The 27,417-nt window shown below is 39.1% G+C and overlaps 3 protein-coding genes and 2 pseudogenes across 4 annotated transcripts; 4 read left to right on the top strand and 1 right to left on the bottom strand.

Moving 5' to 3' along the window:
• Positions 1-82: 82 nt before the first annotated feature.
• On the bottom strand, positions 83-1,411 carry LOC148424907 (uncharacterized; annotated as a pseudogene).
• On the top strand, positions 190-7,698 carry LOC148424908 (uncharacterized). Its single transcript, XM_088413054.1, has 4 exons — positions 190-2,120; positions 2,212-2,475; positions 5,225-5,623; positions 7,451-7,698. Exons 1-4 carry the CDS (start codon positions 2,042-2,044, stop codon positions 7,684-7,686), a joined length of 978 nt encoding a protein of 325 aa, XP_088269180.1. The 5' UTR covers positions 190-2,041; the 3' UTR covers positions 7,687-7,698.
• Positions 7,699-8,939: 1,241 nt separating this feature from the next.
• On the top strand, positions 8,940-16,608 carry LOC148424909 (uncharacterized; annotated as a pseudogene). Its single transcript, XR_015865356.1, has 4 exons — positions 8,940-9,142; positions 10,285-10,617; positions 11,856-12,098; positions 15,831-16,608. The product of XR_015865356.1 is annotated as an uncharacterized LOC148424909 (transcript).
• Positions 16,609-18,772: 2,164 nt separating this feature from the next.
• Positions 18,773-21,325, top strand: LOC148424910 (uncharacterized). Its single transcript, XM_088413034.1, has 2 exons — positions 18,773-19,293; positions 19,950-21,325. Exons 1-2 carry the CDS (start codon positions 19,098-19,100, stop codon positions 21,011-21,013), a joined length of 1,260 nt encoding a protein of 419 aa, XP_088269160.1. The 5' UTR covers positions 18,773-19,097; the 3' UTR covers positions 21,014-21,325.
• Positions 21,326-21,791: 466 nt separating this feature from the next.
• Positions 21,792-24,341, top strand: LOC148424911 (uncharacterized). Its single transcript, XM_088413032.1, has 2 exons — positions 21,792-22,196; positions 22,690-24,341. Exons 1-2 carry the CDS (start codon positions 22,031-22,033, stop codon positions 23,943-23,945), a joined length of 1,422 nt encoding a protein of 473 aa, XP_088269158.1. The 5' UTR covers positions 21,792-22,030; the 3' UTR covers positions 23,946-24,341.
• The last annotated feature ends 3,076 nt before the right edge of the window (positions 24,342-27,417 follow it).

The following is a 27,417-nucleotide window of genomic DNA, read 5'->3' on the forward strand; positions in this document are numbered from 1 at the left end:
GTTTTCACCCAAGTTTGAGGCGTCTGAGAATTCATTAATAGTCGACACAACACCCCCCCCCCCGCCCCCCACACACATTAAATCACTTCGAAATTTTATTAAGTGAGAATTTCAGAGTAAACAATATTTTTACACACTGACCTATATTGGCAGCCAGTCTGGAAATTGCCAAAGGGCACCTGAATAACTCTCAGACCATGAAAAACAAAATTTTCTGCTTGCTTGGTGACAAGTTATGCAAAAAAGATGTGACACCCCTAGTAGTGAATCTTAAATATGCTAGAGAACACTGTACACGCGTTCTTATCACCTTTGAGTTAAAGCATCACAAAATACACTTCAAAAATGTGCTTACTGTTCAGAATGATATCTGTGCTACTCTTTAATCCCACAAACTGCAGAACTAAATACACTCATCAATGTGTTTTCTCATGTGATTCCTCAATGTTGATTTGGCACAGAAACTTTTCTTGCAGACAGAGCAGCAAAAGGCCTTCTCACCGGTGTGCGTCCTCACATGATTCATAAGTGCTGACCGAAGCCAAAAACTTGTGTTGCACACCGAACAAAAATGTGGTTTCTCTCCTGAGTGCATTGCTGGCATGTCTCATCAAGGATATTTGATGAGCAAATTTCTTTTCACACACTGAGCAACTGAAGGGTTTCTCCCCAGTCTGAGTCCTCGTGTGTTGACCCAAACCGAAAGGAACGCTGAAACGTTTGCTGAAGATTGAGCAGGAAAAAGGTTTCTCTCCGGTATGCGTCCTCGTGTGCGTTGTCATGTGTTCTTTCTCAGTGAATGTTTGACCACATTCTGAGCACATGAATGGTCTCTCTCCAGTGTCCCATCGCATGTGTGTGTGTGTGTGTGTGTTTTTTAAATCAGCCTGGTTATCGAAGGTTTTGTCACACTGAGAGCATTTTGAACATGTGCTGTCAGTGCAACACCTCACATCGCATTCACCATCGGCGTCTCGCGTGTGTAACGTTGTGTTGTCACTGAAAAATCGATGAGCAAAGTGATTTTCTGCTTGCGAACCTCCATAGTTATCTGCATCACTTCGCATTGTCATATGTGGATTTGAGTCGCTGCTCGGAGTTTGCAATTTTCTACTCTCTTCATTTTGATGATCTTCGGTTTTTTACGACGACACAAAGCACAGGGGACTCTGGCCCTTGAAATTGCTCTCCCACATCTTCCTCTTTCACGAGAGAGTGTGCTGGACCCTGCTGTTCCACCCAGGAGTTCAACTCCTGTTCCTCGAGATCGTTTCCACTGACATCTGCAGTACACACGAAGAAAAACACATGGATTTTAAAAGTTAATTTTTGCTCAACTAAGTCTCATAACACCTAGTTGCAGTTTGGCATTTTCGAAACTCACAGATTTTACGATGGAAATAGCCGGCATTTGCTCACCTAACCAACTTTTCCGCTTTTTTTCCTTATTTTGTTCTTATGCCAAAGTAGTAAACGTATTGTTTTTTGTCAAAGATACAATATGAATACAATGTGTTGGGAGGGCTTCATCAGACAAAATAATCATTTGCCTCACCATACTCCTACATCTATAGACAATTATAAAACTTTTTAGCTGCTCAAATTAGGTGATGTGGACATTGGAATATAACAATAGTCTAGTACATATAGGAAGGTGTAAAAATCTCGCCTTCAGAAATAAATTACAGATGGCTGTAGACTAATAACGGACCAATTAAACACAGAAGAAGAAGAAGAAGAAGAAGAAGAAGAAGAAGAAGAAGAAGAAGAAGAAGAAGAAGAAGAAGAAGAAGAAGAAGAAGAAGAAGAAGAAGAAGAAGGAAAAAATAACAGAAGAAGAAATAAGAAAAACGAAAACGAAGCCGAGGCACGTGGGTTTTTTACAACTCCTGCGTTGCATATTCACCACATAATTCCTTGTTTTTTTTTTGTCCAACTCTGTCCAACTTTGCACATTAACATTTACTGCGTTCAAGCCAAGTAATGATCATCTGTGAGCGTCGTGTCTCGTAATTGTATCTAAACGTCTGCAAGAGGAACAATGTACAAAAAGGTACTATGTGATGCAAAAGACGACAAAGAGCGGCAACTATTGGGCGCCGTTTGCACGATGGAGCCAGGTAAGGAGTTGTTATACGCATAACAACGTATACGCTGCTATAGTAGTAGTATCTAAAGGGCTATTTTCCATTTTTATTTTTCTACTTCCAGACATCAGTGAGGAACCAGCGGTCAATTACATTCAAGTGTGGGTTGTGGATGAGAATCTTCCACCCCCACATATTAAAAAACAGGAGGAACTGGAGCTCCCTTGCATTAAAGACCAGGAGCCAGTGCATCATCATCAAGAGCAGCTCCGTCTCCTTGAAATCAAAGTGGTAAAGAAGGAAGACCCTCCTTACATCAAAGAAGAAGCGGAGGATAATATCCACCTATTGCCATTGACTGTTGTCAATTTGAAGACTGAAGATAAAGGTAAACGTTAAAGTATTTAAAAAGTACAAATTTCACATGAAGGTAATTTCGTATATTCCTGACAATAAATGCTGAAAATGTTTACAATGTAGAAAAGACATTGTGCAAGAGCCAATTTAGTAAACAATTAGTAGTAGTAATCAGCAACCTTTTTATCTGCTCAGTTTGTGGACGAAGATTCCCTCTTAGTAGAAAGTTGACAAAAAAAAAAAACTATACGGCACAATTGTGATGAACAGTTTGCCTGCCCAGTTTACATTCAAATGAGTCATAACCCCCTTTCACGCCACAGGAACTCTTCCACTGTATCCTGGTAGCATTAATTCCTCTTTCCGTTCACATCAATATACATTCAGGGCCTGGAAGGTTTCCTCTATGTGTTTACCAGGAACCTCCTACACGCTGGGTCTTTTTCTAGCTACCTGGCTGGTGGTCGGGTTGTGTTAACTAACGCCGAATGGTTGGTTGAACTTGGGAGTGTATTGTTTTGGGCACTCGCCCTCAGTTGTAGTGTGTGACCCGGGCTTTTTTTTTTTCCGCTTGACTACCTTTTTAATGACAGACTGAAGCGAGTAATTGCGCAAAGTGGATGGCCGACGAAGTCCAGGCTCTTTTGAGCGTTTATGGAGACAAAGATGTGCAGCGGCAATTCTCGTGCATAGAGAAACAATAAGGTAGGGCTGCACAATTAATCGAGTTTTAATGGCGATCACGATATTGGCTGCCACGATTAATTAAGATGAGCCGCGGCGAATCAAGCACCAACACTAAAGTCCAATGTTTCCCACATTTGCATGACAAAAGCCTCATATTTTCTCGAGCCATTAGTCGAGTATATTATTTAGTAGGGGTGGGAATCTGTGGCTGTCTCTCGATGTAATTTCGATTTTGGGGCCTCTGATTCAATTCAGAATCTTTTTTCGATTCTCAATGATTTTCAGTTCAAAACAATTTGATTCAAATATTAATTATTGATTAATAATTATATTATTAATTATTGATTTCTGCTTCAATCTATGTTAGTGCAAAGAATCATCATACAATGTAGGTCATTTCTGCAAGACAGAATAACCTAGTGTATTTTTGTTTTGATTTGTAAGGAGCATGCTCCTTTCCACAAAAATCGCATGTTGACAACTGCTATTTTTTAAAGCTAATTGTAAACTGTATAGCTTTTATAGTTAAATAAATTTGAAACAAAAAGCAGGACAAGATACATTGTCCTTTCATCTTACGAAATATTTATTTATTCATATATTAATATTAGATTTTTAAACTGTTACCCAACTCAAAATTATTATTTACTATTAATACTATTAATATTTATCAGGACATTTTTGATAAATAAGATATAAAAAAGAACTTTTTCTAGTGAGCAGCTAAATTGATAATACGGGTAAAATTGAGTTCAGTAGACAGTACTTTTATTCATTTGCATGTATGTGAGTAATATGTGTTTGTGAAGTAATTTGGAGTTTGCATTCATTGTTTTGTGTTGATTACTATTTGCTTTATGTTCAGTATGAATTTTTTTTCTTGGTTCGCTCATTTATTTCAGTAGTTCTTTCTTTAGCAAAGTGAAACTGTGCTGTCCTCACTGACGACACGAGAATAAGCGTTGTCCGAGCTAGACGGCAAGCTAAACTCTGAAGTGATCCCGCGAGACGTCCTCATACTGCTCGGTAGCTTTTAATGCACATCTTGGCATCAACATTAGCAGAGTGAAACTAAAAATAAAGAAGGGAACTCAAATCAGCTAATTTTTCGATAGCACACGTTCACAACACATTCACACACGGTGTAAAAGAGAAACTTCAATTATCTGACAATTCGACAAAAATGACCTTAAACGTCACGCGGCCCCTGTAGTTCAATACGCGTCTCCATCGGCACAAATTCGATCACATTCTTTTCTCCAACTGTGTAACTACTACGCTCGAAAGCTCTCCAAGCGTCCTGTTTGCACATGTGGACTCAAGTAGCATAACGCTCCACGCTTCAGTAGCCCCACCCATTAAATCGATACAGCTTCATTCCACTTGAACATTTGTAATATTTTTCCAACGGTAAATGTGTTACGGCCATACCACTCGACGTCTCTTCATTTGCGCGTCTGTCGTGCGGAGTTACGTTTAGTTGGCAAAGACTTTTTCGGGGGGGAAAAGTGAAAATCAAATGTACTAACAATATTCGTGCTTGTGTGCTTGTGCTTGTGTTTTTATGTATGTCATTTAAAAAAATATTGATTTAATTGTTTTTATCTACAATAAATCTTACATTTCTCTGATCTTGTTCACATGGTATGTTTTTTAATACAAATATTTTCCATGGGTGTGCGTTGTTGGGTTGGGTGGATTGTTTCAAAATGACACAATATTCACAATTTCAAAATCTCTCAATGACAATTACGAAGCCATGTTTTCATTTATTAATCCTTAAGATTTTAACCTGTTGTCGCCAGAAATGACACACTTTATCAAATCGGAACCAAAACTACTGAACCATTTGCGCTCGCAACGTAATTCCAACAAATTCTAAAGGCAGGAAGCAGAGCTTTGCATCAGGACCACATTATGGTAGCTTGCAGGTTTTAGTGTGTAAGAGGGAGGAAGGCGCTGGGTCGTAGAGGCCGGAAACTGGAAATGACAATTGTTCATTCAAAATTACTCAGGAACGGTTTGCGCTGCGATAATTGTAGCATCTAAAGGGTTATTTTTTTTAATAATTATTATTTTTTTTTTATTTGCAGACATCAGTGAGGACTTTGTCTGTAAGCGGCAGGAGCCAGAGGTCAATCACACTGAAGTGAGAGTTGTGGACAATCACCCACCCCCACACATTAAAAAAGAGGAGGAACTGGAGCTCCCTTGCATTAAAGACCAGAAGCTAGTGCATCATCACATCAAAAGGGAAGAACAGCTCCATCCCCTTGGCATCAAAGTGGAAAAGGATGAGCCTCCCTCCATCAGAGAAGAAGTGGAGGATTGTATCTTCATATCGCCATTGACTGGTGTCAGTTTGAAGACTATAGATGAAGGTAAAAGTCAGAAACGCAGAAGAGTCAATTCTCAAAGCAGCAGCGGCGGCACCAACTCAGGTCGATGCGTGACCACAGATACCCATGAAGACCACTGTGGAAAGAATGAAGGTAATTCCGTATGTTCCTGACAATAAATGTTGGAAATGTTAACAATACGGAAAAGACCGTGTGTAAAAACCAATTGAGAAAACAATTAACGACAGCGGTGAAATTTTTTTTTATCTGGTCAATTTGCAAAGATTCTCTTTTGAAGTTGACTAAAATAGCCCACATTTGTGACAAACACTTTGCCTGCTTACTTTGTATTCAAATGAGTCATTTATCCACAAATACAAGAACCGAGCCTGATGAGAATCCTTTTTCCTGCTTGGTTACTTTCTAATCACTGCTTTATTGACTCCAAATCATTTACGAATACTAATTACTCAATTTTAAATACCGTACATCACTAGGATGTCATCTTGACATTGCACAATTTTTCTGTATAATTTTCACTAATTACTTGTTGCGTTCAGGTAACGCTGTACTTCCAAACCATCATCTTTAACAAGATGAGACAATGCAACCAGGGTCTCTGATGCTATGGTCCATTCATGACTTCTCATATGTATCATGAATGGTTTTCACACACATGACAATTGTGAAGGTCGCTGCAAGTCATAATCATGATTTAGCAAGCTTGACATCACTATATTTACGTTTTCACTACCACCCTGGCTTTACATTTTGTTTTATTATACACTTTTCGCACAAAGGTTAGATAACCAGTTTAAGTGGTTTAAAGCCATTTTTTTTATCAGGAGTAAGCAGAGTCCCCGTTGATGTTACAGCCCACATTCTCAACACTGATGTTTTTAGTACAATCAGTGAAGAGTTTACCAGTGCTGGCCTACTCTTGCAACAGAGATTGTCTAAAATCTTGAGTATCATGAACACCTCCTGGGAGTTTTGAAAATACACTCCAGAAAAGATCCCTTCCATCTGCTATGCCTTAAAGACATACCGTGGGTTATTTTGGGTCGCCGTTTGCAGCACACGCACTACGGCGTCAGAGAGAGACCATACATCGCAAGCATGCGCCAAACGAGCGAGAGAGTGAGTAAATACAAATAATAGTACAGAACCGACAAAATTTGGGCAAATATGGCAAATGCTGGTTTAGTTACCCCGGGCTTCCGCAGACATAACGAAAATGAAAACACAACTCTTACCGGTCAAGTAGAATGCGGGACAGTGATCCAGGCACACAAGGCAATAACGCAAAGCATGCAGCGACTGTAGAGGGAAGCCACAGTTTGTATTGTTGCATTTGTGATGTTTTCGCTTTTCATTGCTAAAAAAAAACTGCCCCGCATCTGAGTGGTGCTCCCCACGTAAAATATATAGCGATTACTCGACCTAACAATATACATGAAAAAAAAATGTTGGTTGGATAGATCACATGTATTTACATCAATTTATAGTGGGTATTCAAAATGAATAATATTCTAAATACTACACATTGTCTTTTCTTGAGAGGTACACTGTTGCGATCATTTGTGTTTACCATTGCTGGGTGGACAATGGTGCACAAGAAAGGAAGTGTTTCTTCAGATAGCCTGAAATTCTCCATCCATTGCCCCGGTCTGAATCTGGGAACTAATACATCCCGCCATTTGGTTGACTTAAAAAAAGCTCAGACTGAAAGGCTTTTTTGGCGTTTTAATAAGCAAGGATCTGGTAAAAGAGAATGCATTTTTTTTGGATCTTGCAACAGTTAATGTTTTGTGGCCATGGGGTATACAAGGTAAGCAATTAGCTTAGCTTGCCTGCATTTTCTTTGTTACATGCTGATTGAGACTGGAACATGCAACATAACTTTACTGCAGAGTTAATAATGAATTAAATAATTTCACATTCTGCTTTGTAGTAACAAATCCGGTGTTTGTATTTCAGATAAAAGGAGGACAGTGCACGAGATGGAGAAGGAAATCGACCGCACTATGCTTCTTTATTTGAGGCAGCGTCTAAATCCTCCAGCCCACCCGTGCCAGGATGAAGACGAGCTCTTCTTGAGAAGCCTGGTTCCTGCCTTGAAAAGAATCCCGCCTTATGAGAAAGGATTGGTCAAGTTGAAAATTCGCAAAATATTACTGGCTGCAAAAAGTGGCGCATTAAATTTAGATATTTAATAATTAGTGTGGGTGGCTCAGTTAAGCGATTTATCTATGCGTTTAAGATCTATCAATTCTTTTTCCATCGACATGGTCTTGTTCCTGACATAGATTTTAATGCTTCAATGACAAGAATGGGGACACCTGATGAACGCTCAAACGTTTTTGAAAGTGCTGTAGCGCTAAGTGCCTAGCCATTATTTGGTGTCTCGTAGCTACTTTCATGAAACAGTTACATTTGACAAACCCAATATGGATTGATCAGATGAGAACAACGAGCATTCCCAGCAATATAATTAGCAGCGTTTCTCAAGCGGTTTGCCACAGATTACGTTCATAGTTGCTTATATGAAAATGATGGATAAAAAACTTTTCCCCTGTTGGGACAGACTAGCTAGCATGGGGATCGGCTGACCTCTGCTTACAATATCCAGCTTTCCTTGAAAGGTTTGTCATAAAAAAGTTGCGCGCCAAGTGTTTTCGCAACCACATCCACGGACTCCTGAGAGCTGGTCCAAATCACAGGACACATACATGTTGATTTCTGCATATGACTAGCTCGCGTGTCAGAACACACCAGGGAGAATACGTTTTACCCTTGTATTCTAGTCATGACATACATTCAGGGGTGTTGTTGAATCTGTAACGTTTTAAATCTATACAATATCTTCTGTTCTCTCTTTCAAAGGCCTTTCATTCTTGAAGTACATAATATGTCGGAGAGGGCAATCGCGAGCGTGCAAAACTGATTCATTTGCTGAAGCTTCTGTAACAGGGACCTCTTCTGGCTCTGCAGAAGAATCCTTCCCTTTGACTAATGCTCGCTTTTGATGCACAAACGAATGATGAAGTGGAATCATTAACAAATGAGTAATTAATTAAAAAAAATACATTTTTTATTGTGGTTATATGGCTGTTAAACTCGTGATAACGTGACTGCATAGTTGGAGGTTAGAAAATATGCAGGAAATGACGCAATTGTAGCTAATGAAACTACAGTACTGTACCGCGACCTCAAACTGACGCGACGTAGCTCCACCATACTCTATTACTAAACAAATCTTGATTACAACCGCATGCATCGAAGTCTCAAGACTACTCTACTATACTTAAATACGGCAACTAACTCGTTTTATTGGCGCATGCTGAAGTTTCTGGAGGTACCTCTTCGCTTAGCTTAGTTTAGCTTGTTAGTTGCTAACAAAGCGACGCGGGCGTGATCAACATCCCTAAGCAGACCTCAAGCGCAAGTGGAAAGTATCGTGGTGTCCTTTTAAAATGTGTAAAATAGAAATGTTGAGGGCGTTGCTCACTCGGCGACTAAGTGCGGCACTCGATGAAGTAATTGTAATGTTTGAAGGGACAATAGGAGAGTACGAGGAGGAACTTTCTCGAACAAAACAAGAAAACGAGCGCCAACGACAACTACTGGACGCAGTTTTGAAGAAGTCCCGCGAGGAATTACTCCGACCAGGTTTGTTCCTTCTCGTCACATCTTTCTCACACATTTGTTTCTTGTTTAAACAGTTAGGGCGTCAACTTAGCGTCCAGTACAAGAGTGGACGTGGACAAACTGGAGAAGGAGTCAAATTCTATAAAACAACTAAATGCAACAATTTGTACTTGTTGGTGTGTGTTATTGGTTAAAAATAATTGGTTGTGGGTCGTGACCAGCATTTTTTTGTTTTGTTTTGCCATATTCTTCTTATTGTTAACGTGGGTTTGGTGTGGGCTCCAGTTTACTTGCAACCCTAATCCGAAAAGCCTCAATTTAAGGAAAAACTAAACCTGCACGAACCATGAGTTCTCCCTTCCCACAGTGATGTGTCAATGTTGCTCTTTACGTGAATGTACGCAGAATATACAAAAACAACACAGGAAGTCCTACTGGCACATCTTTATCCTTGCAGGTGCATTCCGTCCAGCTGTCTTATCACATAGCTGCCTCATGACAATCAGTCAATCAGAAACAAGCCTTATTACAGTAGTTGATGACTGCATGTACAAATTAATGGTTGTACCATTGTATGAAAACACAGTGATCTCTGTTCATTGGAAGTGTTTTTGAGAAGCTTTAAAATGCCTCCACCACTTGCTTTTAATACATTGAAACTAATTACACATTTAAACTTAGTTTTAAGCTTCGTTTGAACAATTTTAAATGTATTTGTACCCATAAAAACGTAATTGTTTCAAATTATTTGGGTTTTAATTCCAAAGTTGTGAATTGAAATTGAAGTTGTTATTTATGAGAATTGGAGAATACTCAGTGTCGTGAGTATTCCCCATGTTATATATCTCAAATATTATCCTGACCTAAAGCATCTATAAATACTTGATTTGTGAAATGCAGCCCAATTAACTTACTGGATGACTCTATTTAGTGATTTCTACTTGGCCATTTCCAGGTCACACAAGCTAAAATCACAGGAGAATTAAACTGTAAAGTTCAAGAAGAGACAACAAAAGTAAGTAACAAAGAGATTCTGTAACGATCAACTGGTATCAGAGTCAGGGAAAGCGCATGCTCAATTCCTTCTCCAAAAACATATTTAAAGAATAAAGCACATGTGACAATGGAAGAAATACTACCTGTGTTTGTCTTGTGTCCTACAGACATCTGTAACAGTAAAGAAGTTCATTCTGAGCAGCAGGAACTTGCTCACAAAGAGGAAGAGGAGCCAGAGCACCCCCAAGTGAAAGAGAAAGATGAGGATAGTAGCACTAAATTGCCATTGACTTTCATTCCTGTAAATAGTGAAGAGGATGACAACACGAGGCCCAGCGAGAAGAACGGAGGGCCTGAGCTTCCATGCTGCAGCTCAAAAGAACACATCCCAACAGAAGATGATGGAGACCACTGTCGAAGATCACAAGAAGACAACTTTGCGGCACTGTCAGAGAGTGACAACAAAATGTCGTTCAATCCTGATGATGAACCCTCTAAAGGTGATTTGACATATCACGCTGACAACAAGCGGGTGATGGGCCGTGGTGGGTCATTGTGAAATCTTTGTGTGTCAGGCACAATTTGAAATGCCACTACACATGGGAAAAACCCCTTTACTGCTGTTTGCAACTTTTAAGTTTAACTTAACTAACTGGTTGAACATGTGAGACGACACAGTGGGATGAAACCTTTGTCTGCTCAGTTTGTGGTTAGAGATATACACACACACAGGAAATTTAAGCAAGAACACACAATGGAGATAAATTTTCCCTATCACTGGTTATTTTTAGAAGGTAATGGCCATGATTAACGAGGATTCACTGTATAACCTTAAGCTACATAGGAATAAGCCTACATTAAACAAAGGCTGCTACAATTTGCAGCAATGCTTACTATTAATCTTTCTGTGTGCAGATTCATCATTTAATTATACTGCTCCATTGGCACTATTCAACTACAGTGTTCCCTCATTTTTCACAGTTAATGGAAATTGAAAATTCCCTATGAAAAGGGATTTTTTTTTAAATGTGATAAGTATTTATACATATTTGACACAAAAATGACTGCAGTACACAAATTTGCATACATTTTTATTTATTAAACCTTATACTGTTATCTCTTCCCGTAGCCATCAGACAGTGAACTAAAGTGGAGCTTCTAGCTGACCAAGCATGATAACAAGCGGAGTTTACACTTGAGATTCCAATTTATGACAAAAGCACTCTTAAGTCACAGCTTTCCAACACACTCTTTCTTCCTCACGTTTTCTGTCTGCTGTGGTTGGTACACGTGTGTCATTCAGTCGGAGAATACTCCCAACTACTGTACTGGCCTCAATTAACTGGCCAGGCAATCCGTCAATCAACTCACGGGCACTCCTACAAGACACTTGATTGACTCCCGGCACGACCATCTACCAATGAGGTTAACAGTGGATTACAACTCCTGCCCTCATTGGTTAAACATCACGTTTACCACTCTCCATCTGCTTTTAGAATTTCATGTGACCATTGTGAAAAAGCAATGTGAAATGTATATGGTGACAGTGATACTCAAAACTAAAGTAAAGCTAAACTACATGCAATTACATCACCAACTAGGGTACGAGTTCCCACACTTTCCCTTGGCATGAACAGGCACAACAAAAACAAATTATCCATGGACCTCTGATGGCAATTTAACATGGGATGTGTCCATTAAATGCTTTCATGCTGTTTGTCTTCATGTGTCCCGGCAGATGTAAGGAAACAAGATTTTTATCCTGAGCAGTGGCAGTGGGGCTCCAAAGTGGCACAGGAGGAACAGAAGCCTCTTCACACACAAGAAGAAGGGGATCTCCAGCTACAACTCAAAGACATGGTAGAGGAAGCAGTACTACCATATATTAAGAAAGAACAAGATCCACTTGCCCTCCACGTAAAAGAGGAAAAGGAGGAAGCTATCAGCAACTTTCCAACAACAGTCCTTGTGAAGTGTAAAGGTAATGAAGACAAAAGCGATAACCACGTTGGTGGGTCACAAGCAGACAGGCTATCCGATAGTGCTAACATAATGCCACACACTGATCTAGAGCATGATAAAGGTGATGCCATGCAATGGGAATGCTCACATTGTGGGAAAATATATCGCTCAAAGTGGGGTATGAAAGTACACATGAGAATACATACAGGAGAGAAACTTATTCCCTGCTCATTCTGTGGCAAATTATTCACTAAGATATCACATTTAACAGCACACACACGAACACACACTGGAGAGAAACCTTATGCTTGTTTATTGTGCAGTAAAAGATTCTGTATGAAAGAACATTTAAGAATGCATACAAGAATGCACACTGGAGAGAAACCTTTTCAATGCTCAGTTTGTGGTAAACCATTTTCGCGCAAGGGACATCTTAACATACACATAAGAAGTCACACTGGAGAGAAACCTTTTGTGTGCTCAGTCTGCAACATATGTTTCAGTGAACGTTCCCGTTTGATTAAACACATGAGAACACATACTGGTGAGAAACCATACCAATGTGGTGTGTGTGCTAAAAGCTTTACTCAGAGGAAACAGGTTAAAAAACACAAGTGTGCTGGGTGAAAAGCAAAGTTGTAAATGCAGCGGCAAAACTCAAAACTATTGCGATGGACTTGCTTTCAGTTTCTGCAATTCTCCTGCGGCTTACATACACTCACACATACACACACTCCCACTGGAACGCTTGATCGAAACCCCAGACAAATTTACAGATGATGCGGTCATTTCTCTTTTGGGAATGTTTTGATTAGATTGAAACTTTTAAGGTGTAAGTTAAAAAAAAAAGTGAGTCCTATAGCATTTGTATTTTATTTAAAGTAGCCCCATTTTTTTTCTAAACAAATTGCACAGAATTCTCTTTTTTCCCCCTCGTTTTTATAACCCCTGTGGCCTGATTGTTAAAGATTTTGCCTGCTATTGCATCACTTCATTTACTTTGTCAACTTGCAGAATATTTTGTAGGTGCAGCTGTGTTCATCTCGGATGTTTTTTTTTTCTTTTTGTTTTGAATTTGCAGCCATGTCTTTTTGATTGCATCTTTTTTTTTTTACGTTTTTGTTTCAGTGTGTTTTTTGCTTGCTGTTATTTAAATCATGGTGTATTTTGGAGGTTATTTTAGACATTTACTTTGTAAGTATGCTTTCTTTGCATTTTTGTGAGTGTTTTAATGTGGTGGTAATTTTTTGTTTGTTTGTTTGTTTGCATGCCTCATTGGACCGCTAGGTAGTTAGCATGTCTGATTCACAGTTGAGGGACCAGAGTTCAAATCCTCCTTGTTCCGGCCTTCCGGTGTGGAGTTTGCATGTTCTCTCCGGGCACTCATGCTTCCTCGCACATGCCAAAAACATGCATGGAAGGTGTATTTTATATACTAAATTGTCCTTAAGAGTGACTGGGTGCGTGAATGGTTGTTCGCTTCTGTGTGCTCTGCAATTGACTGGCAACCAGTTCGGGGTGTCCCCCACCTACTGCCCAAAGTCAGCTGGGATAGGCACCAGCAAGCTTGTGACTCTTGTGAGGATGAGCAGCTCTAGAAAATAGATGGATGGATGTTTGCCTCATTCATATCTAACGTTTTTCCAGTTGCAGAGCATTTGCCCAATTCAGCCACGCGAAAAAGATTATCTGAAGACTGCAGCCAGTTTGGCGGTATTCTTAATGAGTTACTATGGAGCTTCACACAAGTCACCAGATCCAGTCCGAATTTGCATAATATACTTGGTAACTGCTCATAGGAGGCAATCAATATTATTTGTACCCACTGCTGGCAATCCACACTAGAGATTTGTGTTAGTTTATGAACCAACACTTCACCTTTTTTTGTTTTTCTTAATAAAGTTATTAGGCATTTTTGGGACCTACAGTATGTCTCTTTTTCATGGCATACGAGCCTTTTTGGACTAGTCAAACGTCCTTGGATGAAACTCCCACCGTTTTCACAGCATTCTACGTTGCTATTGTAGTTGTATTTGCTCATGCTTTCGTCACCTGGCGCATGCTTCCATAGTATGGTCTCTCTGCGACACTGTTGTTTGCGTGCTGCATTCACGTAATACCAGTAATGGGCAATATGAACTCTCCACAATGTCTCTAAATATGCATCAATTTTAGCTGCGTATGAAAGAATTAGGCATGATGGTCAACTCATGGATGTGTGTATTTGCTGGACCGTTTTGAGATTTTCGCTTGTCACCATTTGTACGCCACTTTTGTTTGTTATGGCTTTTTTTTAAACAACTTATAGTATTGTGTGTTAGCTCGAATAAAAACTGAAACGAATAAAAGTCCTGAAACATATCCCAGCCTCTGTCAGATTATTCCGACACCTGCAGCAAAATACAGCAAAACACCATATTGCATTTGTAAATAATTTTGATACAACCATGATCCCATGGATATGGAGTCTTTTTACATATTTGTGGATCTGTAATTTGCATTTGTTAACACACTTATTGGAATGCAAACAGCCACGGCTCGTTCAAATGCACAGACTTTGGTATGAAGAAACATTTTATTATTACAGATTTGAGGTTCAGGCCCAAACACTCATTTTTTAAATGACAAATTCTGCTTCATCCTCCCAACCGATAAGAGACAGTAATGCGCCATTTCCTTTTTGGTGACCGGCCAAAAACAAAAAACAAAATACAAATTAAATGAACGCGTCGACAATAATGTGTTCAGGAACTAGGCAGCAACGCTACGTTAATAACTGAACTTGTACCCAAAGCGCAAAAACCTTGACTCGGGACTTCGTGTACTCATTGGACTAAATACTTTTCTGCTGCTTTGTGTCCGCTTAAAATCCTCACGAAGTGTGTTTGGTTTCGCCAAGTATATCTTAGCTTGCTAACGACAGATCGCTCGCAGAGATCAAGTGAGAGCATAAAGTGTTCTAGTTGTGGTGCAAAAATGTACGCAGGAAGGACAGCAGAATTACAGGAGGAACTTTCTGGAGCACAAAATGACAACGTCCGACAGCTTCCACAACTGGACACCGTTTGCAAAATGCAGCCCATTAGTGTACATAAATAACAGAACAGGTTAGGTTTCTCGTACCTGCTTAAGAATTATATTCAGTCGTTAACGGGCCGCATTTGCATGCTGCCACACGCTTTGAAGATTATTAATACCTCTCAATTAAATGAAATGAAAACCTGGCGGTGGTTAAAACAGGTGGGCATTTTTACTTTTTTAACATTTTATTTTAATCCCTTTATTACTTAGATTCACAGCACGGTGATGCATTGTTTATGTTTTAGGCAGAAACATTGCATTCTACAATTTCAATGTGTACATTCAAATTGAAGTTCAGTCGGCGAGATCAGGGACAGACGTTTCAAAAATAGATGGTTTCAGTGGGGCTAATTTTACCATCTTGCCAACATCATCATTACTTTGTTTAATGTATTGTTTAAAATGAGTTTTTGTATGCTTCATATTGATACACGTTGACCAGAACTATTTATACACTATTAATTGCAATTGTGCAGTCAAAATTAGTGTTGGCTTACCTTGTCATTATTGCTAGATATAGGTGGTATAGGTGTTATGCCTTTTTTTTTTAACTCCTGCTGGTTAGTGTGACCTCATTGGTTGGGGCATAAGAGCCCTTTAAAAAAAAAAAGAAAGCAAATTGAATGAGTTTGCCATCCTTGCTATAGTGTGTTTGTCTTCTATCTTGCAGACATTAGTGAAGATGAGTGGCAGGAGCAACAGCCCCCTTGCATTACAGAGGAAGAAGAAGGTGAAAATCACTTCTACTTCAAAGAGAAAGGGGAACAACAATCTCCTTACGTCAAAAAAGAAGAGGACTTAGAGAACCCTTTCAATAAAGATGAGGGTGAAGAACTCTACATCAAAGAAAAGGAGCAGGAAGAGGAGGATATCTGCAACTTGCCATCAACTGCTGTCATTTTGAAAAGTGAAGATGGGCAAAGTGAGACGAGCAAAAAGGCGAAGCCTATAAACAACAGCAATAGCTGTCGTCAACACATGACAATGGAAGATGATGGAGACCTCTGTGGAGGGGCACAAATGGATAGCTTTTCAGGTCCACTATCAGATACTGATGACATTTTGTCACACGCTCCTCACATTGGTGGTGATGATGGTCATGATGTTGATCATTCTGAAAGTCATATGACATGTCACACCAAAAACAAACACTGGAAATGTTCTCCATGTGGGAAAACCTTTACCTATAAAAAGCCGTTTGAAACAACACATGAGAAAGCACTCTGGAGAAAAACCTTTTGTGTGCTCCGTTTGCTCTCAAACATTTTCTCACCAGGCGAGCTTAAAGAGGCACGCAATCTGGTGAGAAGCCTTTTTCCTGTTCTGTTTGTGGCAAAAGATTCTTTCTTAAGGGAAAGTTGACAGAACACACAAGGACACACACTGGTGAGAAACCCTTTCCCTGCTCAGTTTGTGGCAAAAGATTATCTTTGAAGAACATTTTAAACATTCACACAAGAAACCACATTGGTGAGAAACTGTTTTCTTCTTCAGTTTGTGGTCAACAATTCTCTGTGAAAGGGAACCTAAAAAAACACACAAGAACCCACACTGGTGAGAAACCTTTTCCCTGCCCACATTGTGGTCAAAGATTCTCTCAACAGACAAGCTTAAAGAGTCACACAAGAACCCACACTGGAGAGAAGCCTTTTTTTATGCTCAGTTTGTGGTCGAACTTTTTCTGAGAAGGGAAGCTTTAAAAAAACACACAAGAACCCACACTGGGGAGAAACCTTTTCTCTGCTTAGCTTGTGGCCAAAGATTTTCTCGCAAGGATAATTTAAAAAGTCACTCAAGAACTCACACTGGTGTGAAACCCTTTTCCTGCTCATTTTGTTGTCAAAGTTTCTCTGTGAAGAGACACTTAACAAATCTTAAAAGAACCCACACTGGTGAAAAACGTTTGTCTGTAAAGATTGTGGGAAAAGATTTTCTGAAAAGAGGAACTTAAATATACACACAAGAACACACACTGGGGAGAAACCTTTTTCCTGCTCAAGTTGTGGCCAAAGATTCTCTTGGAAGTATCAGGTTGAAAGTCACAAGTGTGTTGGTGAGATTAGCAGTGACCAATGAAGTCTTCACCTCCCATCATTACATTTTCTCATTACAGTGTTTTACTGTGGAAAATGCCAAAATGACAAAAATGTGTTTGGAACCACACAGAGTTCACTCGCCGGTGCAACTGTTGTTATCCAGTATGACCTCCTCACACCGTTTTGCATTTTATAGGGCCTACATCATGGTATTCGTCCAAAGTTAAATATGTGCAGATAAATTACATCTGGCACATTGGTGATTTCATTTTTTTATCAAACATGAATTTTGTGGTTCTGATATTTCTAAAGTAAAATGCCTTATTTGCAGAGACTGTAACTCTTACCGTATAGCTGCCTCACCCTGTTCATGACATTGTTCAATGCCAGCCACAAAACTACCATTCATCCATCATCTTGACTGCTCGTTCTCATGACGCTCGTGGATGATGGAGACTATTCCAACCATTCTCAGTGAAAAACAGTTTTACTGATATTAAAATGCAAAACACTTAACAATAAAGGCCTAATCAATGAATTCTTAGTTGTCTGCGTGTGCCCTTCAATTGGCTGGCATGGATGGATGGATGGATGGATGGATGGATGGATGGATGGATGGTCTGTAATTTTTCGTTTTGCATTTTTGCTCTGCAGTTAGATTTGATACTTTGAAATACCATACTGCATACAACAGTCACTTTACAGTCACTGCATACAAATTCACTTTGAACATTTGAGTAAATAGACCATTCAGTTTTATCGATAAGTATTACCCTGCATTTTTTTAAAAGAATTTACCTGGTGCATTTGCATGACAACTAGAGCAACTGGTTGTTTTGTGCAACATGTCTGACAAGTCATTTACACAAAAGCTGCCACTAGAAATTCAGAAGAAATTGCAAACACAATATACTGGATGTATACACAATGTACTGGAAACGATGCCTTCCTCTTTTCTTTTTAGATAACTTTTTTTTCTTTGTTTGTTTTAGGTGAATTAAACCGTGCCACACAGCTCAAACGAGTGTATCTTCACCTTATGCTACACTGAATCTAACCAGTGAAATCAAGCCTTAGTTAATTATTAACCACACTTATCTTCTGTTTACATAACTGTTGGCATAACTACCAACACACATTTTCACTTCAATTCTTGATTACCTGGGATGAAAGGTAAATCAAATATGAGTATTAGAAGAGAATTAAACTTGGATATGAAATAATTATCCTCCCAACAATACAAGCAGGCACATTTGAATGACCTGTAAATCCTGCAATGTTGAAGTGTTGGAAAACACATATAGGCCTACTGTACCTCAGCCAGTGTACTGAATACATTTACTACAGTGTTTATTAGGCAGTAACAAAAATAATTCGTTTATTAATCCCATACGAACAAAAGAACCCGTTTATAACATGTACTATTACGTAGAATGAAAAACAGCCGCGGCTGCCAATTGATTGGAGTCGCAACAATTACGAGGGGACAATCGTTGCAGAGAGCCAGCTACCAGCGATTTTTTTTTCTTTTTAGACTACATCGGTGGAAGTGACGCAGGAGAAGCCGGAAGTGACGCATTGCAGCCAACCAGACTACGAAATTAGCAGGAGGTCATAACCATGCTACGTTGCTCCACCAAGTATATTGCTAACTAAATCTTTTTCGATTACTATCTGATGCACCGAAGTCTCAAAACAGTATGTCACCTCTCTACTATACTTAGAAGTTAGCAAAATCATCATTTTAAACTCGTTTGGGTGCCGCATGTTGAAGGTTCTAAAGGTAGTAGGCCTACCTCTTCGCTTAGCTGAGCCTGTTGCTAAATTAGCGTCGCGGAAGTGATCGACATTCCCAAGTATAGCTCAAGCGCTGGTGAAAAGTACGGTGGTATTGTTCCAAAATGTGGAAAGTAGAAATGTTGAGGGCGTTGCTCAATCAGCGACTGAGTGCGGCACTCGATGAAGTAATTGTAGTGTTTGAAGGAGCAATAGCAGAGTACGAGGAGGAACTTTCTCGTACAAAACAAGAGAACGAGCGACAACGTCAACTACTGGACGCAGTTTTGAAGAAGCCTCGTGATGAATTACTCCGAGCAGGTTTGTTTGACGTGGTCACAACTGCAGAATCGGTCAAATTCTATAAAACACGCAACTAAATGCAACAATTGGTACTTACTTGTTGCTATGTATTTTAGACTCCAAAGATTTGGTTGTGGGTCATGACAAGCACATTTTTGTTTTGCCATATTTTTATTTTGCTGCTGCTTCTTATTGTTGAGCCCAAAAGCAAAATGACACATCATGCCGTACCGCACACAAAAGTTTCCAGATGTTTGACATCCATCTGTTGGCGAGCAGTCCTAGACGTACATTGCTGTCTTGCTACAAATCATCTCAAGTGTAGGACAGCGTAAGAATTAACTGTAACCTGAATCATGATAAGGCGTGCGGCTCGAGTCCTGAAAATGTGGTAATTCCACATGTTATATCTCTCAGATTTAATATCAATTTGACGTAAAGCTGCTCTAAATACTTGATTTGTGAAATGTAGCTCAAAAAAACCTTCCATTGAATGTAATGGTGAAGTTCAAAAAGATGTGACAAAAGTAAGAAAAGAGATTCCTGTAATAATCAACTAGCGACAGAGTCAGGGAGAATGGATGTTCAATTTCTTCTTCAAAGACATGTCTTTATAAAGCACATGTGACAACGGAAGAAAGGTAGACTATCTGTGTTTGTCTTGTGTCCTGCAGACATCTGTAACAGTGAAGAATTTCATTCTGAGCACCAGGAGCCGGAACTCGCTCACATTAAAGAGGAAAAGGAGCCGGAGCACTCTCAAGTTAAGGATGAAGATGAGGATAATAGCCCCAATTTGCCATTCACTTTAATCCCTGTAAATAGTGAAGCAGATGAAGACAAAAGGCCCCGTGAGAAGAACGGAGGGCCTGATCCTTCATGCTGCAGCTCAAATGAGTACATCCCAACAGATGATGATCGAGGATCTCAAGCAGACAACATTGCATCACCATCAGATAGTGACGACACAATGTCGCTCACCCATGACACTGACAATGAAGTTTCGAAAGATGATTTGACGTATCAGGCTGACAACAAACGGGTAATGTGCCTTCAAAATGGGAAATCCTTGTCTGCCAGGTACAATTTGAAGCAGCGCATTAGAGTACACTCAGGGGATGAAGCTTTTTCCTGCTCTGTTTGCAATTTAAGTTTAACTTCTAAATCATTATTAGTTGATCACATGAGATTACACAATGGGGAGAAACCGTTTGTCTGCTCAGTTTGTGGTAAGAGATACACACACAGAGGAAGTTTAATTAATCACACAAGAACACACACTGGAGATAAAACTTATACTTGCTCAGTCTGCAACTTGAGTTTTGGGAAGGGCTCAACTTTAAAAACACACTCGAGAACACATACTGGGGAAAAACCTTTTGCCTGCTCAGTCTGTGGTAAGAGATTCTCTCTAAAGGGAAATTTAACATCACATACAAGAACACACACTGGAGAAAAACCTTTTACCTGCTCAGTGTGTAACGTAAGTTTTAGATATAGTACAGGATTGATTCAACACACAAGAACACACACTGGTGAAAAACCATTTTGCTGTTTAGTCTGTGGTCAAGCCTTTTCTCAAAAGCAGAAATTAACAACGCACACAAGAATACATACTGGTGAGAGACCGTTCAGCTGCAGTATGTGTAACAAAAAATTCAATGCCAAGGATTATGTTAAAAGGCACAAGTGTGCTGGCGAGTGGAGTAGCAAGGAAGAGTCTAAGCATATTGTATAAGTGACTGAGTAATGTAACAAACAAATGAAACATATTTCCAAATTAAAGACTATAATATTGAATGTTCAAAAGGCCAAGTTGTTTCTGTTCATGCAGTTCGAGCACCACCTAGTGGTTAGTTTAATATTTATTTATGAGCCAGTCTTTAGATGACAACGTTGACAGGTTAATTGCGCAAATGCAATCTATACATGCATTAGCAAGTAAGTGCCTCCATACGAAGAGCTGATAGCAATTGTTATGTAAATGATTGCGACCTTTACTATTTTCAAATATGCATAAACATGTACCGAATTAGCATGGTCTATCCATATTCAAGAGTTTTATTGTCATATGCATAGTAATACTTCACAATAAAATCCTTATTCTGTTCACAAGACATTTGCATGAAATATCCATGTTCATTTGATTTGTTTTTGGATTGGGCTCTACAGAAACTATGCAGAGTAAACATTTTAAAAAGAAAACATGGCCTTGTTTCAAAAGCACAATATTCTATTTCACCTGACACAAAAGCAGTTATCACACCTACGTTATCCATACCAGCCAATAGTTTACAATAGGCCACCGTAGAAATGAATGAATCTGATAAAATTAAAGAATGTACATTTAAAATAAAATTACAGCGTGTACGTCAAACCAGGCGCGTGACAAGAATGCTCCCTCACAGAATTTTATGCAGTATTGCAATCACTACATTGCCCCCATTTTGTGGATGTCGCTTTTTGATCGTGACGCGTAGTTTGTCCAAGTGGAGTCGCCGTTCAATATCCGCTACAGTTCTACTTCCGTATACGTTTTGTGTCACTAAACCAACTTCACAACAATTATTCTCTAATTCAATCGCAGTATATTAAGACATTAAACGCCCTTTATGTACTGTACTGGATTAAAACTATTTCAGATTAATGTCGATATAAATTCGTCACGGTGTATTTTTAAGACAACGATAGCTGCTTCGCTAGCTGAAAACAAACAAGTTTGTTAGCAACATATCACCGCACAGCTCAAGCGTGAATGCGTCGTGTTAGTGGGTATCGTGACAAGTATCGTGTGAAAATGTGTGCAAAAAGTGTGAAGGACGACTACGATAAGGAATTTTGTCGAACAAAAGACAGCAAGCGGCAACGTCAACTACTGGACGCAGTTTTTCAGGAGCCGCGAGTTGTGTTACAAGGAAGAGGTTTGTTCACGTCTACCTTGAATTGTTGAGATTTTTTTAAAATGACATATTATTTTTGAAAACGGATTATTCAATCGGAAAGATGAACATGCGGGCCTTGCAGGTCGTGTAGTAATTTTTATGTGGAGCAAATCTCATTTTGTTAGAGCCTTCCATCAGAGACAAAGATAACAGAACAGAGCACCGAGAACGTCATTTTAAGAGGACGGTGGCCAAATCTTATTTTATTGACATGTTAGCGCCTTCCACCAGAGACAAAGACAACAGAGCTGCGAACACGTCATTTTATGAACGCGCACGCCAAGTCGGTTACGCACGTCACGAAGTGAGCGGTTCCGCGTCTAAACTACAATTTTAACACGTCGGCTTTTCGTGTCAAATGGAATTAAACTATTTTTGTGTGTCTTTTTTTTTTTAAAATCTCTCAAGCAGTTAAAAGCTGTCCCGCAAAAAAAAACTGCTTGAATTTCATAACTTTAAACGCATTTTGCAGATGTCCACGTAGACCATCATGCTGAGCAGGAGCAAGAGCAAGAGCCCTTACACTCTAAAGAAGAGGAGATCGAACCCAACTGCATTAAAACGGAAGAGGAGGAGGCTGATATCTCCAAGTTGCCTTTTAATTGCGTCATTGTGAAGCTTGAAAGCGATGATGAAAGTGATAGAGACCACTGTGGAGGATCGCAAGCAGACAGTTTATTAGCTCCACTATCAGACAGTGACAACGTGACATCACACCCACCTAACGCAAGTGATGAAGGTGCTAAAGGCGTTGTGACATGTCAAACAGACGGAAAACACTGGGACTGTTCTCAGTGTGGGAAAAGCTTTGATGCAAAGTATACTTTGAAAGTTCACATGCGAACGCACACTGGCGAGAAACCTTATTCTTGCTCGGTCTGCAACTTGAGTTTCAGTGTTCGTTCTTCATTGGTTAATCACATGAGAACACACACTGGGGAGAAACGTTACACCTGCTCGGTCTGCGGGAAAAGATTCACTCAGAAGGGACAGTTGACAACACATTCAAGAATTCACACTGGCGAGAAACCTTATGTCTGCTCAGTCTGCAACTTTACTTTTAGTCTGCGTTCGTCATTGGTTAAACACATGAGAATACATACTGGAGAGAAACCTTATGCTTGCTCAGTGTGCAATTTAAGTTTCAGTATTCGATCGGGATTAGTTCGCCACTCAAGGACGCACACAGGGGAAAAACCTTTTGCCTGTTCACTGTGTGGGAAACGATTCACAATCAAGGGAAGCTTAATAACACATACAAGAACACACACCGGAGAGAAACCTTTTGCATGTTTGATCTGTAACTTAAGTTTCATTGACCATTCAGGACTGCTTCAACACAAGAGAACCCATACGGGTGAGAAACCTTTTAGCTGCTCAGTTTGTGGGAAAACATTCTCTTTAAAGGGAAATTTAACAACTCACACAAGAACACACACGGGTGAGAAACCTTATGCCTGTTCAGTCTGCGACTTAAGTTTCACTGACCGCTCCGGATTGCTTAAACACATGAGAACACACACTGGAGAAAAAGATTTTTCCTGCTCAGTGTGTGGTCAAAGATTCTCTCAAAGAGGCACCATGACCAGACACTCTAAAAGACACACTGGTGAGAAACCTTTCAGTTGTAGTGCCTGTGACAAAAGATTCTACGATAAGTATGAGATTAAGAAACATAAGTGTGCTATGGCAAATAAAATAGAAGTCAATGATGCTGCAGGAGTTTAACGAACTGCGGGGATACTTTGTAAAAAGTTCAAAAAGTTTTGGGGTTTGTACTGTAGTAAGATGGAACGTAAATACATTTGATATACGAAGTAATAAAATGTAAAGTGTAAAGTTCTCAGGAAATCTACAAAGCCTCACATGAATAACATTAACAAATGATAAACATAGCACCTTAAGGTCAATTAACTATATTGCACATGTCACATTATGCAAATGTTTTTAGTTTACTGTCGGTTTGCTAATGCCATTTAAACTGTACACTGTTCTTAATTTCCTGATGATGGTCCCTCGCCACTTAACCTACATAAAAACTGTTTGCTCCCATTAAAATGTGTATTATTGCATTTGCTGGACCCTGATTTCCTCCTGAATCAATAAAAACAATTGTTTTCAAAATGCGTTTTAGATTTTTTTTTTTTGTAAAATCCTACTTCATCGCCAAGACATATGGCAAAAGGAGATTGTTGTCACATGTATTAAGCAGCCAATAGATGTTGGACATTCCTGCAGCTCCATTATTGCTGTCAGCTTCTCGGCAGTGTTTCTGAAAACTTTTCTTCTCATGTTTTCATCAGGTTTTGGAGGGATGTCCACTTGCTGGTAATATTATTCCCACCGGATGATGAATTTTGTTAGTGATCTATGGTGGCACTTTTATTTGTAACTTTTCCAGGGGGCAGTGTCTGAGGGTGCAGTGTCTTTGTCAGAAGAGCACATTTAAACTGCCTCTAGGTAATAGGTTAACGCGAGATGTCATATAGTTGTAATACCTCATTCGACCACGGGATGGTGCTTAACTATGCACATGGTCAAAAAGACTCGGCTGGTGAATTTGGTCATGATCAAAGCAATATTTTGGGATGAAATCCATCCGTTCAGCCATGATCCAAGCCGGTTATCATCACGAGGGTCACAGGTGTGCCTGTCTCACCTCTCTACGGACATAGGCGGGGTTCGACCTGAATCTGTTGCCGGCCACTCGCAGGGTAGACAAACAACCATTCAAGACAATTTAACATATCCAATTTACCAACCCTGCATGTTTTTGTGATTTGAAAAATGATAGGAAAATCATACAAAAGACTGGTTAACACATATCAGCATCTAATGACTTGCTGTTAGGACAACAAAGTGTACATATATACTGTATTGACATGGCGAGTTGTTATTCATCGAATGGGCCCACATGTTAAGTAAACTCTGGTAATCAAGGCTTCTGCTTGCTGATGTGTGTAATAATGATAGTGTCTAATTAGACTTCCCCCTCCCCCCATGTCTCTCAGAACGGACTAAGACCATTACATCTATAAAAATATTAACAGTAAATATGTCTCCCAGAGCGGACTAAGACCATTAAATCGATACAATTATTAACTGTAAATATTTCTGAATCGTTATTTGGATAATCGACCCGCCCTAATCTTCATGACTGAAATAAACGCAGCCTAAAACTCAAGACTGTCCACTAGATGGTGACAAAAGATCATATCAAGATTCCAAAAAAAGGGCTCGTGGCCACGTTTACAGCTGTAATATATGGATCGAAGAACACCCTACCAAAAAACAGACAAAAAAACCCAACAAAAACAAAAACATCAAAACAAAAACCTGAACTACTAAAGCTTCTGAGTAATATATACATCTCAGCATCATGTGGTCAGCCCCTCGGTGTGGCTAATCCAACTTCTACAGACGTTAGTTAACAGTGTATTTGCATAAAAATACAAACACTGTAAACTACTGTAACATTATTCTGTTCAATACAGAAGGGTGAGTTCTTATTGTGCGATAGTTCATCAATTCCAACAAGAGGTATGTGAGCACATTGCAGGCAATATGTAGAAACTCATTAAAGCTCAGAAGATCGATAAAAATAAAACAAAACTCCATACCATGGCTCTGAATATTATTCGTGTTTTATGTCTTATCAGCTGTTTACTGGGGACTGAATCAAACGTGTTCCATTTTATTTTTTGTGGTAAATATTACCAGGACCTTTTTCTACTAAAGACAGGTTCATGGTTTATTTTGAGCCATTGACAAGAATGAAAGACTTACGCTTAGTTATTTGATTAGGTACTGTATTGTAAACATATGTGAATCCATCCATCCATCCATCCATCCATCCATCCATCCATCCATCCATCCATCCATCCATCCATCCATCCATCCATCCATCCATCCATCCATCCATCCATCCATCCATCCATCCATCCGTTTACTAACTGTTAGGTGGAAGTGCTATTCACTGTGCCACCGAGCCGCCCATATGTGATTCAAAAGACTATAACTCAATTGTAATGAGGTAAAATATCAATGTAATTTAACCCTCATCATTCTTATGGATTTATATCAGCTATTATAAATTGAAATGACAGAAAGCACACATTGTTGAGATATTTGCAGAACTGTTTATTCATTAATAAGTGGTCAAAATAATGGACAGATGGATATTCATATGTTTATGTTTATTTGATGTGCACCAACATGCAAAAGAAGCCTCATCAACGTAAAGTCATAATGAACCGCCTACTCGCTAGAAAGGACAACTTCAAAAGAGACACATCAAATAATACATGAACATCAATGCAAATGCAATAAAGCTTTCCCTTGGAGTGGTTATTGCAATCCGATTAGCTTCACATGTCCTCGCGACTCCTTCATTAAAGAATCATATTCAATGGCTGATTAAGGATGCTAAGAAACCGCTGGTCAAGTAGGCTGTCATTGTATGATATGGCTATATATATATATATATATATATATATATATATATATATATATATATATATATATATATATATATATATATATATAGAGCGCAACAAAATGCAACATTTTTTTATGAAGCAATGAAGGAGTCTTGATTATCACTCATAATAGCTCTGTTGCTTCATCACACTAATTCCTTCTTTCCATGAGTACATTTTCTAATTCATGAGCCGTGTAAACCTTTGATGATAAGCTATTAAGTAGACAAATGTTGTTTTCTGCAACTTGTTTTTCTCAACTGAAACATTGCACTTGGAGAGAATCTTTGTCAAGTTTGAGTTTCAATTAACCCCTGGAGTAATAATAATAAAATCACATTATTCACATTTTTTATAATAACAATCACAGAAAAGATATGTTTGCTTACACATAGGGCTGGGTTCAGTGGCCCAAAAAAAAAAAAGAATTGCAATTTTTTTTCCTCAGTCATTCTGGACAATTACAATCTCAATCGATTTTGATCATAGTAAACCCGACAAACATTTATCTCAAGAAGGTCTGAGTAATTAAAAAATAAATTCTGTGCAAAATGTTTCGACAACTACAATGGATATTGATTTTATTGTAAATATAACATTCATAGCTTGTGCAAAAATATAACTGTTTATAACTTGTGCATAATTTGCTGAAATGCTGCAATCCATTCATTATTAACTATGGTAAACAAATCTTTTAAACCATAATCCAGCATTCTGCCAGT

The sequence above is a fragment of the Hippichthys cyanospilos genome, chromosome 4, assembly GCF_059441005.1.
Source record: "Hippichthys cyanospilos isolate Australia breed blue-spotted pipefish chromosome 4, RoL_Hcya_1.0, whole genome shotgun sequence".
Taxonomy (NCBI): Eukaryota; Metazoa; Chordata; class Actinopteri; order Syngnathiformes; family Syngnathidae; genus Hippichthys; species Hippichthys cyanospilos.

Excerpts from the sequence above, each read along its gene's own strand:
- LOC148424908 (XM_088413054.1), top strand. The coding sequence starts at position 2,042 with ATGTACAAAAAGGTACTATGTGATGCAAAAGACGACAAAGAGCGGCAA. Across the intron at positions 2,476-5,224 it reads TTTGAAGACTGAAGATAAAG|ACATCAGTGAGGACTTTGTC; the intron begins GTAAACGTTAAA and ends TTTTATTTGCAG. Across the intron at positions 5,624-7,450 it reads CCACTGTGGAAAGAATGAAG|ATAAAAGGAGGACAGTGCAC; the intron begins GTAATTCCGTAT and ends TTTGTATTTCAG.
- LOC148424910 (XM_088413034.1), top strand. The coding sequence starts at position 19,098 with ATGTGGAAAGTAGAAATGTTGAGGGCGTTGCTCAATCAGCGACTGAGT. Across the intron at positions 19,294-19,949 it reads TGATGAATTACTCCGAGCAG|ACATCTGTAACAGTGAAGAA; the intron begins GTTTGTTTGACG and ends TGTGTCCTGCAG.
- LOC148424911 (XM_088413032.1), top strand. The coding sequence starts at position 22,031 with ATGCGTCGTGTTAGTGGGTATCGTGACAAGTATCGTGTGAAAATGTGT. Across the intron at positions 22,197-22,689 it reads AGTTGTGTTACAAGGAAGAG|ATGTCCACGTAGACCATCAT; the intron begins GTTTGTTCACGT and ends CGCATTTTGCAG.